This window comes from Mustela lutreola, chromosome 12 (genome assembly GCF_030435805.1).
Source record: "Mustela lutreola isolate mMusLut2 chromosome 12, mMusLut2.pri, whole genome shotgun sequence".
Lineage (NCBI taxonomy): Eukaryota > Metazoa > Chordata > Mammalia > Carnivora > Mustelidae > Mustela > Mustela lutreola.
The window spans coordinates 70,008,963-70,029,153 of NC_081301.1; the positions used below are offsets into that span (position 1 = coordinate 70,008,963).

The 20,191-nt window shown below is 36.9% G+C and overlaps 1 protein-coding gene across 18 annotated transcripts in view; it reads left to right on the forward strand.

Moving 5' to 3' along the window:
• The window catches only part of CDC14B (cell division cycle 14B), a 105,294-nt gene that overhangs the window by 58,992 nt on the left and 26,111 nt on the right, over positions 1 to 20,191 (forward strand). For all 18 annotated transcript variants that reach the window (XM_059143437.1, XM_059143432.1, XM_059143420.1 and 15 more), the window contains exons 5-8: positions 6,598 to 6,674; positions 13,621 to 13,687; positions 16,551 to 16,613; positions 19,975 to 20,062. In XM_059143437.1, coding sequence (XP_058999420.1) covers positions 6,598 to 6,674; positions 13,621 to 13,687; positions 16,551 to 16,613; positions 19,975 to 20,062 — 295 coding nt within the window. The remainder of the gene's footprint in view (positions 1 to 6,597; positions 6,675 to 13,620; positions 13,688 to 16,550; positions 16,614 to 19,974; positions 20,063 to 20,191) is intronic.

Sequence of the window (20,191 nt, forward strand, 5' to 3'; positions counted from 1 at the left end):
TGGCCTGGGAAATTAACCACCATTTCTATCACTTTCTTGTGGTTAAAGTGTTCTCAGTGTAAAATAATTGATGCGAGCAAACTCTTGGTATATAGCTTGCAAATTTGCTTTCCTTTAATGTTCAGTAGATTACTTTGAGAGAGCTAATTTTGCTTACATGTAGATTGCTTGTTCAGAATATCACTTTGTAGTATTTTAAAATTCTAAGGAGTTTTTATAACCCTTAGAATGGCTTCCCTTATAAACATTTACATTGAAAATTATACTAATTAAGTTCTAGGATTTTATTAATTCAGTCTGTGAGTAGAATCCTAAATTGTGTTGAATTTGAGATTACTTCAACAGTCATGCTAAAAGCTCAGGGACTTAATTTGTTATTTAATGAAGACCTTTTGAACTTATGGTCTACTTTTTCTTAAGGTTTTAATTATTTTGGATGCAGAATAATTGACTATGCTGGCTTAAGGTGGCTCCAGGGTGAAGGGATCAGATGAGAGAAGTTAAACCAAAGGGAGCAGAAAGGAGAGGATCTGAAAGCAGTAGGTAAAAATCTAGTTCAGCAAACAGCAGTCTAGATGGGGCACCAAAGATGGGAGGATCAAATCAGGTGGGACAGCCCGAGTCACCCAACAGACACCTTCCTGGGTGTCTTTGACAGGCTGGGCAAATAGCAACAGGCTGCTGTAAATAGCAACCAGGAGCTGGTTAGTGTGAGGTGTGCCCAGAAGGGGATGGCATGGGCCAGAGGGCCACCATGTGGTGGAGGTAGCTGAAGGCATCAACAGCTGATCACAGCCTCACTTCCTTTCTTGCTCCCGTGAGCCTGACCACTGGTATTATAGCCGCCTATGACGCTTGCAGGGTGATACTAATTTGGGGATAGAGTGAAGGGAAATGGCTCTCTATTATGAGCTTTGATTAGAGATCTTTTAAGCTCTCTGGAATTTTGGATCCTGTCCTAGTTTCAATATGTGTTTTAGATAGTATGGTTTCTTGTCTATAAATAAATAAGGCCTGAGCAGTAGGCCCTCTTCTATCCAGTAACAAGCAGTGTGATTTTGGGTGATGAGTGACTATAACAGGTTGAAAAGTAGTGGCCTGCTAGCTCTGTGTAACTGAGTATTTATAAATAGTAGGTTGCTTTTGCCAATGTTTAAACATTAGGAGGTTTCATGCAAAAAAAAGAAAAATTGAGATTCTTGCTTTGTTTTTTTCTTTCTTTCTTTCTTTCTTTTTTAAGATTTTATTTATTTGACAGATTGAGATCACAAGCAGGCAGAGAGGCAGGCAGAGAGATAGGAGGAAGCAGGCTCCCCGCTGAGCAGAGAGCCCGATGCGGGGCTCGATCCCAGGACCCTGGGATCACGACATGAGCCGAAGGCAGAGGCTTCAACCCACTGAGCCACCCAGGCGCCCCTCTTGCTTTGTTTTAAAAAAATATCCCTAATACCCACATAATATAACCATGTACACTAATACCCAGGCCCAATTTCCTCACATTTAGTAGCTGTCTGGCCTTGGCAGATACATGATTGCTATCCCAAACTTGCAGTTTCCCTTTATCAAAATCAAGGATCGTTCTACCAACCTACTATATATATATCTACATACATATATACATAAAAATAACTGAAAAGTTAAAACTACTGAAATATAAGGCTATCTGATTTTTTAAAAAATTATTAGGATTTTTTTAAAAAGTGATTTTTAAGTGATTAGGATTTTTTTTTTTTTTTTTTTGGTATTAGTGCAGGAGCTGTGAAAGTGATTTTACTTTATTTATTTTATCATATAAAATTGCTAATTGTATATAGTCTTGTCCCTACTCACCTTTTTTTTTTATTCAGCAGTTGGATCTTTAAGCTTGTTTCTAACTTTCATTGATTCATAAACATTCTGTGTTAATCTGGTGAGTGATTTTTAAAGAAAGATCATTTAAGTCTTGTCATAGGAAAGACTATATCATCTGGTTGAAGTGAAAATAGTTAATACTGGAAACATTGTGACATTTCTCCATGAAAAATTTTTGAAAATGGTTTACTGGTTTATCCGCTGCCACATTTGTTGTGGAATTTAAATACCCTTTGTTATTCTTCATTCTCAGGATGATTTGTGTAATGTTTTGGTTTTTAAAACCTACAAAGATGGTTTTAAGGCTCTCAGTACATAGCTGGAGCTTCAAAATGTTGTATGTAAGAAAAGAAATAAGAAGTATGTGTCTAAACGATTGGGTTTTATTATTTGAGGCCTGAATTGTCAGGATTGAAACTGAATGATCAGGCTATAACTCTTTTCTTTCAGTCCACTGATTTCGTTCACCACTGATCAGGCCCCTCCCAGGTTTTGAAATACAGATCAGTAGTCCAAGGTTAGCAGTTGTCACAGGGACTGGGGCAGGCAGTTGATAATTTTTAAAAATGAGAGTCTGGAAGTCCTAGAAATGACTATGGTATTATTCAGCAAAAAAGATCTTTACACTAGGACTTTTAAAAGCTCTACTGACTTCTCAAGTATTTTTTCCTCAATATTTTGTTCTTCCTGTGAGATTGCCCTTTGCTTCTTCAGAGAGATTACCTACCTCAGAGAGAGAGAGAGAGAGAAACAGACTAGAGGCTTTCCTTCCCGATGCTTTCTAAGCCTTGGGGCCTGTTTACATTTACATCTCTGCACTTGTCATCTGTTTGCTTATTTATCTACTTTTAACAAACTGAAGTGATCATTTTCTTATTCACTGTTTATTGTGCTAACCTGTTACCTTTTTTTTTTGCCTGAGAAATTTGCCTGACAAATTACCCCACTGGGCTGCAGTCATCTGAAGGCTTGCCTGGGGCTTGAGGCGCTGCTAAAACATGGTCCGTTCACACCCCTGACCGGTTAATGCTGGTTATTGGCATGAGGCTTCTGTTCCTTGCCACATGGGCTGCCCAACTGCCCTCATTGAATGAGGTCATTTATGAGTTAGCCTCAGAAGTCATACTATGCCATTTATGCATTATTTACACATGGGTGCCCTCGTCATTGTGGGAGGGGGCTGCCTGGGAGGGTAGAAATACCAGGAGATAAGCATCATGAAGGCTGTTTAAGAAGCTGGCTACCGCAGCTGTTTAATATCTCTCTTGTTCCTCATTTGTTGCTTCCTATTTTTGGACAGCAGTGTGGAATTAGAATGACCATTCTGTATTTGTTCGTAGCTTCTCATGAGAATATACCAAAGGAATTTGAGAAGGACCTAGCTTCCAAATTGCCAGGAACACAGTGACAGATTATAAAATTGCATTGATTTAGAGTTTACTATTTGGGGATTTGTGTTAATATAGGAATCATTTATAGGGTTTTTCTTAAATTTAAAATAATTTCATATGGCAAGGCCTTTTGACTAGGGAATATGGATGGGTGTACAGTAAAAAATGATAGATTAGTAGCAAATATTCCCTTGATAGTGACGTGTCTTGGTCCTTTTAGTAGCAGTAATGAACTGCCAGAGACTGGGAGGCTTATAAACACACAGAACTTTATTTCCCACAGTTATGGAGGCTAGGAGTTCTGAGATCAGAGTACATCAGCATGGTCTGGTGAGGCCTCTTATATGGTAGAAGGGGCTAAGGATCTCTCTGGAGCCTCTTTTATAAGACACTGATCCCATTCATGATTGCTCCACCTTTATGGCTAACCATCTCTCAGAGGCCCCATCTACTAATACCATCACCTTTTGTGGGTTAGAATTTCAACATAGGAATTTGCAAGGTGGGGCGCACAAGCATTCAGACTGTAGCATTATAAAATAGATTTATTCTGAGTCTATAAATTTCCTTCAGCTTATCTCATTATACCCATATCATCTAGGTATGTACATTATGTACAGGCATTCCCCAGCTGGATTTAAAAATAACTTTTTTAAAGTTCATTCCTAGCGATTTAGGTTTTATTCCTCTAAAGGAAAAAATGTTATAGTGCTCTTGTTTTCTTTAAATTGAACATGTGTTCCAAAGCATACATCCAACCTGCAAAATTATTTAATATATTTAACTATTTTTGTTTTGAAGGTTAGAGAGAAATAATACCTAATTGCAGTTTTAGTAATTGAAGAAACTAAAGAACTGCAATCTTGGGTAAGAAGAATTATCTTTAAGCTGGTGCTTAAGGAAAATTTTATATAATTTGAGAGAAGGACTTACTAGAAATTTAGGGAGAATCTGAAAAGGTTTCTGGACCTCTACTAGTCTGTCTACTAGTAAGTCCTAAAATAGAATGAAGAAAAGAAAACACTTTACTGGTGTTACACAGTAAACCTTAGAAGAGAAGCAAATATGTTGGAGAGTAGAAGAGAATGAGGAGATTTGGAAAGGAGGGGAGGTTGGATTTTAAAATTTTTTCCTCAAAGAATTATCATGCTGTTCTTCCAAATAAAAAGTAGTAAAATAGAAAGTCATGTGATAGGTTGATGCTTAAAAGAGGAAGTAATGTATAGACAAAAATGATGACTGAGATTATAATAGATTATCTTATGGTTAATTCATGATAAATTGCAATCTTATATGAGTCACAAATAACTGTACTTGAAAATTTGTACTAGGTACAAGGTAACAAAGTATTTCCTTATTCTTGTAATCAATTATTTTTTCTTATACCTTTTTTCGTGGATTTGTATGCTGCCATAGATAAACGTTAGAAGATTCTGTATAGTCCATTAAAATTTTGTATTTTTTTTTAAGAGTAAATAGGATAAAACCATATTGAGAAACAGCCTAGACATTGGGAAAAAGTTCTGCAGTTATGATTCTTTAAGCAGAAAATTGGTAAAATGCTCTCTGGAAGCTGAATCAACTGTTAATGACCAGTTTTGGGACATGTCCTCAAAGTTTCAAAGATCCTTGTTGGATCTGTGATTTTATAATTTCTCTTAATCCAAAGATTTTTTAAAATTTAAGATTTAAGAATTTAGGTTCAGTGAATTAAACATTGAATCATATAGTATATGAACCAGGAATTTAAAATGAAACCTAAGACATGGGTCCTCACTTCAGAGTTCACAGTTAGGTTGAGGAAACAGTTCATATGTGTAACTAATGGAGATAAAAAGTTTATAATTTTGTATATATATATAAAATTTAGTGTTGCTGCTTTTTAAAAATTTATTTATTTATTTTAGAGAGTATACATGAGAGGAACAGAAGGAGAGAATCTCAAGCAAACTCCCCACTCACTGAGTGTGGAGCTAAACACTGAGCTCAGTCTCACAACCCTAAGATCATAACCTGGTTTGAAATCACGAGTAGGACGCTTAACTGACTGAGCCACCCAGGAGCCGCTTTAGTGATCAAAATTTAAAGTATATTATCCCAAAGTAAGCTTTAGCGTTGAATCTAATTTATGTAATAATATATATGCCAAATCTAATGCTGTAACCACCTCCTCATCCTCCCATGCACAAGTGAAAATTCCCTGCCCTGCAGGAGGATTCTGAGTTGGAAAAAGGTTTGTGCCTTCAGATTGAATGAGGGTCAGAAAGCCCCAGGCAAACTTCATTGGAGATTGAGGATGACTTACTTAGGGGGATGTCAGTGAAATTTTCAAACTCCAAGTTTCTTTCTTTTTAAAGATTTTATTTATTTGAGAGAAAGAGAGAAATAGTGAGAGAGAAGAGGAGCTGGGAAGAGAGGGCTCCTGATGAGGGAGCCCGACATGGGGCTTGATCCCAGGTCCCTGAGATCATGACCTAAGCCGAAGGCAGGTGCTTAACTGACTGACCCACCCCTTGAATTCCAAGTTTCTTGTAGGTTACTTGTAAGCAAGAAGAGGAGAGAAAGAGGCTGGTAAAATACTTCTACTCTAGCACTGAAAAGACAGTGGAGCAACATGAATGAATTATTGAGAGAAAGGAACTATCCATTAAAAAAAATCATATACATTTTCTGTAAATGTCAGGGCAGAGAACAAGAAACTATTGGAAATGCAAGGAATACCAATGGCGGATCCAAAATGCTAAAGAAGCTACTTGGAATAGCTCTACCACATAAAGATGGAAGCGTAAAGTAGTTCTGAAGATAAAAGAAGCCAATGAAAATAGGCAGCAAATGCAGTTTTCTAGGAAACCTGTACAGTGTTGTAAGTAGTTAAATCTAAATGAAAAGAGTTAATCAAAATCTTGCTCTGCTTTTATGTCCTTCTCCACCTTTTCCCCAGTCTCAGTCCATTTCCCATCCACATCCCCTACACATTTCTTTATGGTCATTTTAGTGGATTTTCAAGAAGATGAGGTTAAAAGCACGTGTTCCATCTAATGTCCTGATACAGAAAATGTCCTGTTTTAAAAATGCTATACTTGTTACCACAAAGTTGTTGTGAAGTTGTTTGTTCAGTGCTCTTACTGTAAGCAACAGCAACTAGCTATGGCAGATTTAAGGAAAAAAGGAATTCACTGGTGGGGTACTGGGTACTGGTGGAGTACTGAGTATTCTACCTGGTACTCAGGACCCTTGGGAAGGCTGGAGAACCAGGCTCAGTTAATTGGAGAGAAATCGTGCAAAATTTTGCAGTGACAACACTGCATCTTCATTTTAGAAATAAACTGCCTTTTTCTTCTCTTTTCAAATGTAGGTTATATATTTGGGGAGAGCTCCAGAAGAAGCATATAGAATATTAATGTGTGGAGATACATCCTATATCCCTTTCAGGTAAATATAAGAATGACATGACTGATTCATTCAATCAGGCCCTTGCCAGAAATATCTTGAAATGCCTTGGTGTAGTTGTTTTTGGTGGGGGGGGTGGAACGGAAAGAGGTGGGAGGGAAGACCTGGCAAATAGTCATTTTAGAGTGGGTGCAAATAATACCATAGATCTAGGTTGCTCAACAGCGACACTATTGACATTTTGTTGTGGGGGCTGTCCTGTGTATTGTAGGATGTTTAACAGCATCTCCGGCTTCTGCCTACTAGTTGCCAGTAACACCTCCACCTCCACGAAATTAATTGTGGAAGCCAGAATGTCTCTAGACATTGCCAGGTGTCCCTCGTGGCAGTGAATCACTTCTGCGTGAGAACCTCTGCCACTTATGAAACTATACTTTGTAATCAGATGACATTCCTGGGATTACAGTTCTCAGAGCTGCCACTGAGGAGGAGTATGGGCCCTGAAGAGTTAAGAAATAAATTTTCCTGATAAGCAGGAGTTAATTTTGGTGGCATAAAGGAACATCTTTGTCCTAGCAATACGCCAGCAGAGATAGTGGGTGAGGTTGCTTGTGTAGTAAGCACCACTACTAGAAAAACCGAAAGTCTCTGTCATCAAGGTGGTATAGAAGTAGTGTCTGTGTAGAAGCAGGTGGTAGCCTCATCCTCATCTCAAACTTAACAGGTGATTGTGTTGCAAATATTTTCAAAAAGCTTGTGTTTTTCTTTAAGTTCTCAAAGTTTCTCTACCTGTTTCTCAAAATCCTTGACTTAGCTACATAATTGAAATATTGTATGGCACTTAACATGAGACAAACATGTGAAACAATTTTGCGGATTGCATACTGTGATAATTTTAAGTACTGCATTATTACTCATAAGTTAGTAGTTTTAGTATTGTTGCATATACCTTGAATGCCTGATGTTGAAGGGATGGCCTTGCTTTGAAAAATGTAAAATTGTGAATTTGACTTCATTTTAGACAAGCTTTGGGATGGGTCCCATTGACCTTTAGGCAGAATCTTCTTCAGTAAGTGTAGGACTGTCCATGGACTTACTCCGTGAAATAGATGTCTGTTTCAGCTTTATATTGCACTGAAGACTGTATATTAAGTGATTTAGCAAATTAAAAGAATTACTTTGAACCCAGTACTACCATCTTTCTTTCTCGTGCAAGGATTATGTTAGGTCTTCTGTTATTTGAGGAGGGTAGGAAGAGATGAAGATTATTTTCTAAACTGGAGAGTGCTCTACTTTTTTTCTCAACCTGTGCTATTATAGCAACCATATACTTCCTTTAGAAGAAATGCTTTTATCTGTGGTCTATGAGTCATAGGAACATTGGTATACAGTGTTAATTTTGTTGTAGAGTTCTTCCTATTGGTATTCCTCTATAAGACCTCTATTTTCAGGTCCTGAAATAGAACAAGCACATACATTTCACATAATCCAAGTAAGGATCCATGGAACACTGTTGATGTAAAGGAGAATTTGCATTAATTTAAATGCAAAGGCCAAAACAGAATAAATGTTGCCTTTTTGCCATACCTGTGTTTAAAATTACTGAAGTTTGGCACTGAGAATTGAAGTTAGTTACTTCTGGTCCTGGGAGTACAGTTATTAATTCTCTAAAAAACAGGACTTAGCTAGAAACATCTCAGGTTTGTAAAATTTGAATCTTTGTAGGCCAAATGCCAGATATCTGATGTATCTAAAGTATTGGTTCTCCAGGTATGGCCTGTGAATTAGTGTCAGTGTGTGAACGCTTTGTTACCAGCTGTGACAAGTATAGGAATCGCAAGTAAGATTTTAGAGACTTTTACAATAATAGAGTACTTTAATGTCTGTGGAATCAAATATTAGAAGAATTTGAGCTTGTATTTGATTTTTCCCTTATATTTTTTCTAGTAATTCATTTTCACTTGTAAATAAAAAAGTAAAAAAATTTATGTATTTTTATTAAATAGAAAGTATTTTTTATTTACAGAAGTTACTGTGTTCTTTTGTGGTATATAATAATGCAATACTATCATATTTTATATTTACTACATTTTACAAAAGTATCAGCATATGTGGATGTAAAAATTTGGTGCTTCACCACATTTTACTGTTCTGTTGAACTTACTATAATTAGGAAGTAGGTCTATCAGAATTAATAAAGCTTTGATAATTTTTTAAGCATGATAATATTCTGAAAAATTTCATTATAGTCTTTTATCCTTGCCACTCTTTAAGTGCACAGTATAAATATAGCTGTTAACAAGAATAGCATTCATTTGTAGTTAAACTTTTTATGCTCCGTAGCAATATTTAATTAGATTTAATTCAACTTCCATATAATTCTTTAACCACTGAGTTTACATGTTTGTATGTACCTATATATGACTTCTTAATGGATTATATTGATATTTCTCTACCATCTAAATGAAAATATAGTATGAAATATAGTTCAGTATTTTCTCGATACCTTATGATTATTATTGTTAGGAAGAACATACACTACCATTCTTTGGTATCATCTGTAATACTCCTTTGCTTCTTAGTTGATTTTTGAGGGTGGGGGGGAAGGGGACCTTTGCTTTCTGTTTTCTTGGGAGATAGTATTGTGTAGTTTTTATAGCTTGATTATTGATGTTAGACCAAGGGGAGTTTGACCCTCGGTTCTGCCACTAACATCTCTATGGTTCTTTACAAATGTGAGACTTTGGTCTCCTAGTCCATAAGTGAGAATCACAGTAAGATCTCCCTAATGGGTTATGAGGATTAAGTAACATCCTGCATATAAAACACCTAGTATAGTACCTGTCTTTAGCTAACATTTATTGAAGTTATGAATAAAATATGAATATATTTTTTGTTTTTTTCTTAATGTGTATCTTTTTCTTTTTTTCTTTTTTTTTAAGATTTTATTTATTTGACAGAGAGCATGCAAGCATGGGGAGCAGTAGGCAGGAGAGGGAGAAGCAAATTCCCCCAGAGAGCAGGGGTCCTGATGTGGGGCTCGATCCTAGGAACCAGGGATCATGAGCTTAACTAACTGAGCCACCCAGGTGCCCCTCAGTTAATGTATATCTTTTTTTTTTTTTAAAGATTTTATTTATTTATTTGACAGAGAGAAATCACAAGTAGACAGAGAGGCAGGCAGAGAGAGAGAGAGAGAGAGAGGGAAGCAGGCTCCCTGCTGAGCAGAGAGCCAGATGTGGGATTTGATCCCAGGACCCTGAGATCATGACCTGAGCCGAAGGCAGAGGCTTAACCCACTGAGCCACCCAGGCGCCCCAATGTATATCTTAATAGAGTTCAAAGAAATCTACTAATTTCATATGTGTATGTAACTACCATCTAGTTCCAGGTACAGAACACTGCCAGCATTCCTAAGGATTCCCTTCAGCTCCTCTCTAGTCAGTAACCATCCCCCAAGTAATCACTACTGTGACTTCTATCACATCAGTTTTTCTTGCCTTTGAACTTCATATGAATGGAGTCATACAGTAAGGATTACGGAGGGTTGGGACCTAGCTTTTTAAATACATAATGCCTGTGAGATTTATCGATGTTATGGCAAGTATCAGTAGTTCATCCTTTTTTTTTTTTACTGCTTTTGTAGCATTCCATTCTATGAATGTATCACAGTGTTGTTGTTTTTTTTTTTTTAAGATTTTATTTATTTATTTGACAGAGAGAGATCATAAGTAGACGGAGAGGCAGGCGGGGGGTGGGGGCGGGAAGCAGGCTCCCTGCTGAGCAGAAAGCCCAATGTAGGACTCCATCCCAAGACCCTGAGATCATGACCTGAGCTGAAGGCAGCGGCCTAACCCACTGAGCCACCCAGGTGCCCCCATATCAGTTTATTTACCCTTGGTCCTTTTGATGGATTCTTGTGTTATTTGCAGTTTTGGGCTATTATGCATACAAGCTGCTGCAAAAACTGTTATTCTTAAAGCTAGTATTTGACCTTGTTTTGCAGTTTCTCAGCAATACTCTTTTCATTCTTCTTTATTTTATTTTATTTTATTTGACAGACAGAGATCACAAGTAGGCAGAGAGGCAGGCAGAGAGAAAGGAGGGGAAGCAGGCTCCCCGCTGAGCAGAGAGCCTGATGCGGGGCTCCATCCCAGGACCCTGAGATCATGACCTGAGCCGAAGGCAGAGGCCCTGACCCACTGAGCCACCCAGGCACCCCATCTTTTCATTGATTCTCATCTGCCTTATATATTTATTTATTTAGAAGATTCTATTTTTAAGTAATTTCCATACCCAGCCTGGTACTTGAATGCACAACCTTAAGACCAAGAGTCACCTACTCCACTGACTAAGCCGGCCAGGCACCTGCTCCTTTACTTTTCCAAGTTTGTTTTGTTTTTGTCTTTTTCTTTTTCTTTTTCTTTTCTTTATTTTTCAGAGAGAGATAGAGAGCACAAGCAGGGGAACCTACAGGCAGAGGGAGAAGCAGGTCTCCCTACTGAGCAGGGAGCCCAATGTGGGACTCAATCCAGGACTCTGAGATCATGACCCAAGCTGAAGGCAGACACTTAACTGACTTAGCCACACAGCTGCCCAATTTTCTAAGTTTGTTAAATTATCTTAGTAACAAGTCCCCCCCTGGCAGCCTTAGATCCAGATTCATAACTGCTGTTCAGCTGTTTTGAGGAAACCTGATTGCTTGGGTAGAAGGAAGGATGTGTGGGTGTGTTTAAAGTTGGAGGTATTAAGAAATAAGCATGAATGAGTAAAGAAAGATTTTTGTTATCTATTCAGGTAATATGATACATGAGGTAGAACTTTAGCTGAGCCCAGATTAAAGCTTGTGGAATCATCATTGATTAGAGCAGGGCTTGGCCCATTGTAGGTTCTCAAAAAATATGCGATGAATAAATATTTCAGGTTATCACAGACTGAATCAACACGGCAACGATAATAAAAGTAACTGAGAAAATGTGGTAAAAACTTAGGATGTAATTTGAGAGTTCACTGTATTTCCACTGTTATTTTTTTTTAAATGTTTATTTGTACAAGCAGGGGGAGGGACAGAGGGAGAGGCAGAGAATCTCAAGCTGACTCCAAACTGAGAGCAAGTAGCCTTACACAGGGCTCAGTCTCAGAACCCTGAGATCATGACCTAAGCTGACATCAAGAGTCAGCGGCTTAACTGAGCGAGCCACAGGCGCACCTCCACTGACAATTTTGGATTTGGTTTAGGCTAAATTACTTCATTTCCCTACCATAGGTTCTCTTTCTAAAAATGTTCTTTATTCCTTAAAAAAGTTATTCCTACAAAACGTATGTTTTGTGTTGATTCTATAGATCAGTATTTCTTAAACTTGAGCATACATCACAAACATTTGGAGGACCTATTAGTACAAAAATTACCTGGCCCACCCATATAACTTCTGACTTAGTAGGCTTGGGGTGGAGCCTGGGAATTTGTATTTCTAACAAAATTGGGTGATGCTTATGCCACTTGGCCAGAGACAACACTGAGAACTACTGTGGGTCATTTTGTTTTTCTCCTTTCTGAATACTGCCAATAAACAATTGGTAAAATCATTTTCTAAGCTGCATAGAGAGCTTTTCTAGTTTTTAGAAGAGCAGCTTTTTAAATTCAGAAGCTTATAGGAAAAAGTGGCATGTTTTAAGACTTTGTGTGCCATCCTGTGTAAGCTAACCTATAACTTACCTCCTTAATTCTAACCAATTCAGACAGTAAAACTATTTTAAGTAAAAAGGATGTCCTTTTCCTCCTTATTCATGTTGCTGTGAAAGTGTGTATTCTAAAGGTTTGTGTAACTTGAAAATTTTAAATGTGTTGTTTAATTTTTCAGATAAGTAATATTATATTATTAAAATAAAACCAAGGCAGGCAATTAATAATGATGGCTTCAGTCGCAGGCTGGTTCCACCAAGGGAACAATTAAGGACCATTCAGAGAGTCACAATTTGGCATTTCTAGAATGATCACAATTCTATTAATTTTTATCTTGCCTAATTCCAAACATTTTCACTTTATAATGGCTCAGGATAGCTGGAAAGGAGAAGCAAGTGGGAGTAGAGGATGGCCTTATTTTTCTGGACAAATTCTTAACTGACGTTAAGAGATTTGTGGTAAGATTACAGATAGCTGTTGATGCGGTATTGGGCGGAGTTGTCTTTAAACTAATTTAAACACTTGCGCAGGAGTACCAAAGGTGGTTGACCCCATAGTTCCTGTGGTTTTCTTGGTGCCTTGATCTTCTAAGAATCAGAAAGAAGTTATTCATTTAACTTGTTAAAGACTGAAAACATAATGAGAAGAGCAGACTGCTTTGTTGTGTGGTTTTTGAATTTGCATTTTTTAAAATAATTTTTCATTTTTTAATAAACATATAATGTATTATTAGGATCAGACTGCTTTTTAACTCACATCTAGTAGTTCATTACCTTGATTTCCTAATATGTTTTCTCTACATGGATGAATGTATACCTACAATACCTACTTACACTTGGCATGCATGTATGTGTAAATACAGAATCAAAAAGAAGTCTTTCCTGGTAACAGTTTAATATGGTATTTTCCAGTTTGAAGAAAAATTGCAATGCTTTGCCCTTTTGTGGAGAGGGGAACATACTACTGATTAGAATTCAAGGAGAAACTTCAGAAGACTAGCTGTTAAGGCCAGAAATTATCTTGGGAGATCATTTGAAATTTGGAAAGTTGTCATTATTAATCCACATCTATAAAACAGTTTCTACTGGAATATATGGAAACTGCAGTGAAATTTGTAACAGTGACTTGTCCTTGACTTAACTAACCAAAAAGCAAGATAGATAGATAGATTTTATATATATATATTTTGAGCCTGGTCCTGAGTTTGTGGTTTGATTTTGAATTCTAGTCAGCTGTCTTGATGCAAGTGTAATACAGAAAATTAAATTAACTGAGCTATGTATTTCAATACTTTTGGGATTTCAGAGATGCTGCCTATGGAAGTTGCAATTTCTACATTACACTTCTCGACTGTTTTCATGCAGTAAAGAAGGTAAGTGATTTGTAGGATGTGCCCAGTGTTGAGTTGAAAACTATAGCCCCTAGGAGGGCTAGGCCTTCTACAAAGATCTTCCAAGATGTGTATGATGTCAGAGATATCTCATTTCCCCACTAATGTTAGAATGATGCCAAACCAGAAAAGTTTTTCTGAATCTGAGTGTTTCTCTGAATGAGTTGGGAGAAAAGCCACTTGAACAACAGAGCACAGTAAGAGATAGTTACGTAATTAGGTGCTAAATCCAGACTTGCTTTGAGTGTGTTGTGATTTCAGAGAAAAACAAATAAATAGATTACTGGTTTCCAAGTTCTCTCTGATTTGTGTATTTTATGTGTCTGATAACCACCAGTCCTAATTACAACGGACATTTCTAGAACACAGTAACTGATACAAACACTTCATTTTTGTATCTTCAAGCATTCAATTTTTAGTTCAACAGAAGAATTTGTATAGCCCATTAGTTTGTTACTAGGTTTTATATAAGACTAAGTAGGTCACCACTGCTTTGTCAAAGCTATTTAAAAATAACTCCTGTGTTTTATAACCAGGGCTGCCTGCTGTTCTTGACTCTGAGGGACACCTTTCATATCATATTCTAAATGAATGGGGTCGGGCGCCTGGGTGGCTCAGTGGGTTAAGCCGCTGCCTTCGGCTCAGGTCATGATCTCAGAGTCCTGGGATCGAGTCCCGCATCGGGCTCTCTGCTCAGCGGAGAGCCTGCTTCCCTCTCTCTCTCTGCCTGCCTCTCCATCTACTTGTGATTTCTCTCTGTCAAATAAATAAATAAAATCTTTAAAAAAAAAAAATAAAAAAAATAAATGAATGGGGTCCCCTGGAGTTCTGTGACACAGCAGACTGTGGTTATAACACTCACTCCCTCAGGTGTATGTCTTGAATTGTCAGGGCAGCACAGGAAATGAGAATTGCAAATCGGTTGCTCATGGATCAAATAGGCCTTCAACAACATCTCTCAAGTTTTATGTGACTTGTATTTTCAGAGGCAAAAGAAACCTGGGTTTACTTTCTTATTAATGAAACATGGTGGCTTTCTGAGAATTTTGAGAACGAAGCAGTAAACAAATTCAGAGATTAATTAGTATACCTTTTTTTCCCTATCTTAGGCAACAAGGTATGGAACTTAATTTTTGGGGGGGGTTTGAGTCCAGTGATAAATGGAGCTGGTTGGGTTCATTACCATAGGCTTTGAGGCAGTTCCATCAGGCCTCAGATTAGGCAAGTAATGTTCAGAGGGAGTGCTCAAGAGATGGAGGGACAGCAAAAATGGAAACGAACCCCTTCCGGTTGCAGTTATAGTTCCTGCCGGATGGGCCCCTGGGAATTGCTAATGTAGGCAGGCCTAACTGTCCTGATCCTAGGGCTCCCTTCTCTCCTTTAAAAGGAGAGGTGAAAAACTTAGCCTTGGAAATGGTCTACTCTAACATTCTATAGCAGTTTCCATTATTTCTCAGCTTAGTTTGTTTTTTTTTTTTTAATCAGATACTACATCCAAAGTCTAATTAATTAGCAGGAACTATAGGCCAAGTTTGTTTTTCTGTCTATATGTAATTTTATTTGATGGCTTCTGATTTTCAATTTAAACATTTTTTTGTTGGTGGCTGATTTGGAATATTACTGCATATATAAAACATTTATAAATATAATTAAAACTTAATTTTAATGCAGCTTTTAATAGGCTCTCCTTATGAATAGAGATTGCCTACAAATTACATTTTCTTGTATCATTCTGTTAGGAACATCTGTAGTTCAAATAGCATGACATATATTGAGTATTTTGAATTCAAAGAAATATAATTCATCATGGTCTTAGAATTTAAATAACTATTTTTAAAAACAGGGGCTTTTTGTTTGGTATTGTAGCCTGTTTTTCATTCATATTTCCGTAGTTTAAATTTTGAAAGTTGAGTTTTTAGAGTCACCCCCTTATGAACCAAGAATACTTTGCTGATTGACAATTCTTGCTTATACAGAAAGATGAAAAGTACAATGAAGAAAATGTAGTCAATAGTAGTATATAATAACGTTGTATGGTGACCGATGGTGACTACATTTACTGTGGTGAGCACTGGGTAATACCCAGAGTTGTCAAATAATTATGTTGGACACCTGAAACTAATAAAACATTGTAAGTCAACTGTACTTCAATTAAAAATTCTTGATTATATACTGCTTGGCAAGGAGATCATCAACCAGGGAACACTTCTCAGGGGCCACCAGCTGGTTTTTGTGTCAGAAACTAGATACTCTGCTTATTTTGCTTACGTGATCTGCCCGCTGCAATTCAGAGTGAGGCCACAGAACAGAAATTTTATGGTTTTTCTTCTTATTGAAAGAAGAATTTTTTTCAAAATTTTGAATTTTGAGTAGTATCAAGAACGTTAAATCTTTTAATTCAAATTCAAAGGAATTTGAAAGTGAAAATGTTTATGAAGCGGTGGGATTTACTTAGAATAGGCTGACCTACAGTTTTCTCCTTTTTTATTTATTTAGGGATCATTGCTTGGGCATTAGATTTGAAGGCTGAGTGGTATTGAGCTAATAAGTTTAGTAGCATTACTTTGAAAACTTCTTTTATTTAGCTCTGCATGGATAGGATGATTGATGAAGGAAAATTTTTAAAAATCAAATCTCATTAAAATAAATATTGTTATAACTAATTTTCCAGATAATGGAAGCATTTAAAACACATAATCTACCTTCTTTGAAAACTAGTAAGTGGAACAAAATCTAAATATAATAATGCTCTTTTGGGGTACCTCCTGAAATTTTAATTAGGAAATTGTATTGAAAATTGTTTTCTTATTTACATCTTTATTAAAAGCTTTCCTTTGGATTTTAGGCAATGCAGTATGACTTCCTTAATTTCAACTCATTTAACCTTGATGAATATGAACACTATGAAGTAAGTTTTCAAGGATATTGCTCCTTTATTCATGTTTTACTTACAGAGGTAATATTCTTGTTTTTTAAAGAAGTGAATGATTTAGATGTGTATAGAATTAAAAAAAAAAAAAAATTCAGGTCTTTATCCTCTTACCCCTAGTTCAGTAGTTCCAGTTCTTAATGGTGATTTCTGCATTTGATGCATCTTTTCAGAGTTGCATGAATGTGCTTATAGGCATTTTCCTTCAATTTTCTTTTTTTTAGTGTTGATGATTGTCATATAGTGATTAAATGAGAAAATCATAAAACCCTTAACATAGGATCTGATGAGATGAGTAGTCATTATATATCTAATTACCTCTGGAAAAAATATTTTTATCATCTTTTATTGATATGAAGTCAAGACAGTATTGGTTGCAAGTTACAGAAAGTAAATAGAAATGGCTTAACTAAAAAAGGAAAATTTATTGACTTACATAAATAAAACATCTAGGAGCAGGTATAACTTCATGCATGACCTGATTAATGTACTCCAGTATTTTAAATTAGGCTAAAGCTGCCCAGTAGTGATAAAAATGGTGACCAGCAGTTTTGATTTATTCTCTCGGCAAAGTCATCAGAAAGGACCCACAAGTTCCTCATTGGCCTGCCTAGGTCGTGTCCCCAGCCCTAAACCAGACTGTGTTTCTGATGAGGGTGGTTGGTAGGTGGGCCATCTTGGTAGTTGGAGTAGAGTGCTGGGATCAGCCCTATCAAACCACCCAAACAAAAAGAGAGAGAATAAAGTCTAGGAAAGCAAAGCAATAGATGTCCTCTACATTTTTAAATGTAGTGTATTTTTTTTTTTTTTTTTTTAAGAATAAGTAGTTTGGTTCTACCATTCTGCCCTTTAAATAGATAGTAAGATGCTTTGCTGAAGGTCTCTTTAGCATGAGTCCTCATGGAATCTTGTTTCTTTATGCTACTGTGGTTACCTTGAGCAGACTTTCTCACTCATAACCGAGTGATTCCACAGATAGCACTCTATGCAGCAGTATCTGGAATCCTCGGAAAACTGCCCTTTCACAATCGATTTCTAGAGTAACTATTATTTTAAACTGTTAGGTATAACCGAATTGTTTTAATAGTTACAATTAGTCACTACTGTGATATACAAAGATCTAAAGCATAGCTCAGGGGTGCCTGGGTGGCTCAGTGGGTTAAAGCCTCTGCCTTCGGCTCAGGTCATGATCTCAGGATCCTGGGATCGAGTCCCGCATCGGGCTTTCTGCTCGGCGGGGAGCCTGCTTCCTCCTCTCTCTGCCTGCCTCTCTGCCTACTTGTGATCTCTCTCTGTCCAATAAATAAATAAAATCTTTTTTTTTTTAAGATTTTATTTATTTATTTGAGAGAGAGACAGTGAGAGAGAACTTGAGCGAGGAGGTCAGAGGGAGAAGCAGACTCCCCATGGAGCTGGGAGCCCGATGTGGGACTCTATCCCGGGACTCCAGGATCATGACCTGAGCTGAAGGCAGTCGTCCAACCAACTGAGCCACCCAGGCGCCCTAAATAATATCTTTAAAAAAAAAATAAAGCATAGCTCAGGATTGATTCATTCAGCCCAACCATATCTTCTCTGGAATGGGAGTACATATCTGAAGTAAAATATATATGTAATTTGCATCTTAAACTAGTAAATATAACTTAATACCATTATTTTTGTGCTTATTCTCATAAAATTAAACATTTAAAATAAAAAATACTTTCTCCTTTTAGGCAAGTAAAACTAGTTAGACTGCCAGTTGGTATCCTTCAGTGGAGCAGAGTGGTGTCTTTATGTTACTTAGGAGTAATATAGGTGCTAATTAGTCTCCCTCTCACTAATGCAGAAATTGCAGTGTTGTGGGGAATAGCAAGGTTGCCGACAAAAGCTGTTTACTTTCAGTGAAACTGCATTGAGACCCAGGGAACTGTTTACGTAGCTACAGACCTTGGGTCGTTTTGTTCAGTCTCTGGTATATTTAAAAATTTTGGATTCCTGTCTTTCTTTGATTCCATGATGCCCATTTTTTCCCCATTTTAACTTCTCTGAATTCAGGGTGCATCTTACATACAATCTGTGATGTCTGCAAATTCAATGAAATCTAATCACAGTTTCTCATTAAAAACTCCAAATTTCTGGTTTCATTTCAAAATTGAAATATCTGGGCCCATTCTCATTCCTGCTTAGGCCTTTTTAGTGTGGAACATGGGCTCATTAATTCCCCTCACTGATAATTAAGTAAATTGGATTTGGATTACCTGACTGGCTTATAAATACTCAGGCAACTCCCAGTTTATTTCTTCCTTGTTCTTGAGTGCACATATGTATACCCCAATTGTAAAGCTAATTGATCGTGTTTTTATTGCTAGTTTTTTTTTTTTTTAAAGATTTTATTTATTTATTTGACAGACAGAGATCACAAGTAGGCAGAGAGGCAGGCAGAGAATGGGGTGGGGGGAGAACAGGCTCCCTGCTGAGCAGAGAGCCCAATGTGGGGCTCAATCCCTGGGCCCTGAGACCATGACCTGAGCCGGAGAAAGAGGCTTAACCCACTGAGCCACCCAGGCACCCCTTATTGCTAGTTCTCTCCTTTTCCACTATCAAGTATCTTCCCTTTCCTGCTTAAATCTTTGTGTATCCATTTCTATTATTGTTAAAGTTTAGCTATATTTATCTTATAATAATTGTTATGGAAACCTAGTTGAAAGAACTTAATAAAAGTAAGTAAAGTGTTTTAAATTTCAGTTTATATTTGTGTCTTTTTCTTGGGATATACTGTAATCTCACTGTACTTATAGTTTCAAATTTCCTGGTGGGGTTAGTGCAAATTTCTCTTACTAAATAGCTAACAAAATGATGGAAGTGTGTCTCTCTATGAGTAAAGTGTAAATATGGAGAAATCAAGAATTTCGTTGAAGGAGTCAAGATTGCTCATATTGGAAGACAGTCATTCAAGGAAAATAGAGAAGCTTCTGGATTCACTCATAGTAAAAAAAAAAAAAAAAAAAAATGCTTTCTTATTAAGTAGAAGTAACCACATGAGAATTTATGTGGACAAAATAACCAAAATATGTAGTTATATTTTAGGTAGCAGCAGTCAGCTCTATTTTCCAAAGCTGACTATCCCAAAGAAATGCTATCTTAAGAAAAGCGATTAGGACGAGGAGAAGTTAACTTACTGTTCCCTGGGAATACTCATAGCAGGCTTAATTTTAACTTTCTTGTCTCCTGGTCATTTATATACAGTTTTGTGCTAAAAAAAAAATGGGTTTGAAGTCCTTCAGACAGTCAGTATTGAGAAGGGATGTGGACAGGAGATTAAGTCTAAAAATGAATTGTACTGATATTCCCTTTGCAGAAAGCAGAAAATGGAGATTTAAATTGGATAATACCAGACCGATTTATTGCCTTCTGTGGACCTCATTCAAGAACCAGACTTGAAAGCGGTATGTGAAAATAGGGAACCTAGTATAATTTTGTTATTGTAAGAAGTATCCATCCTGTATTTTCCTTTGGAAGAAGCCAAAGAGTTAAACCATGCTTGTCTGTCTTAACTATTTAAATAAACTTGGTAA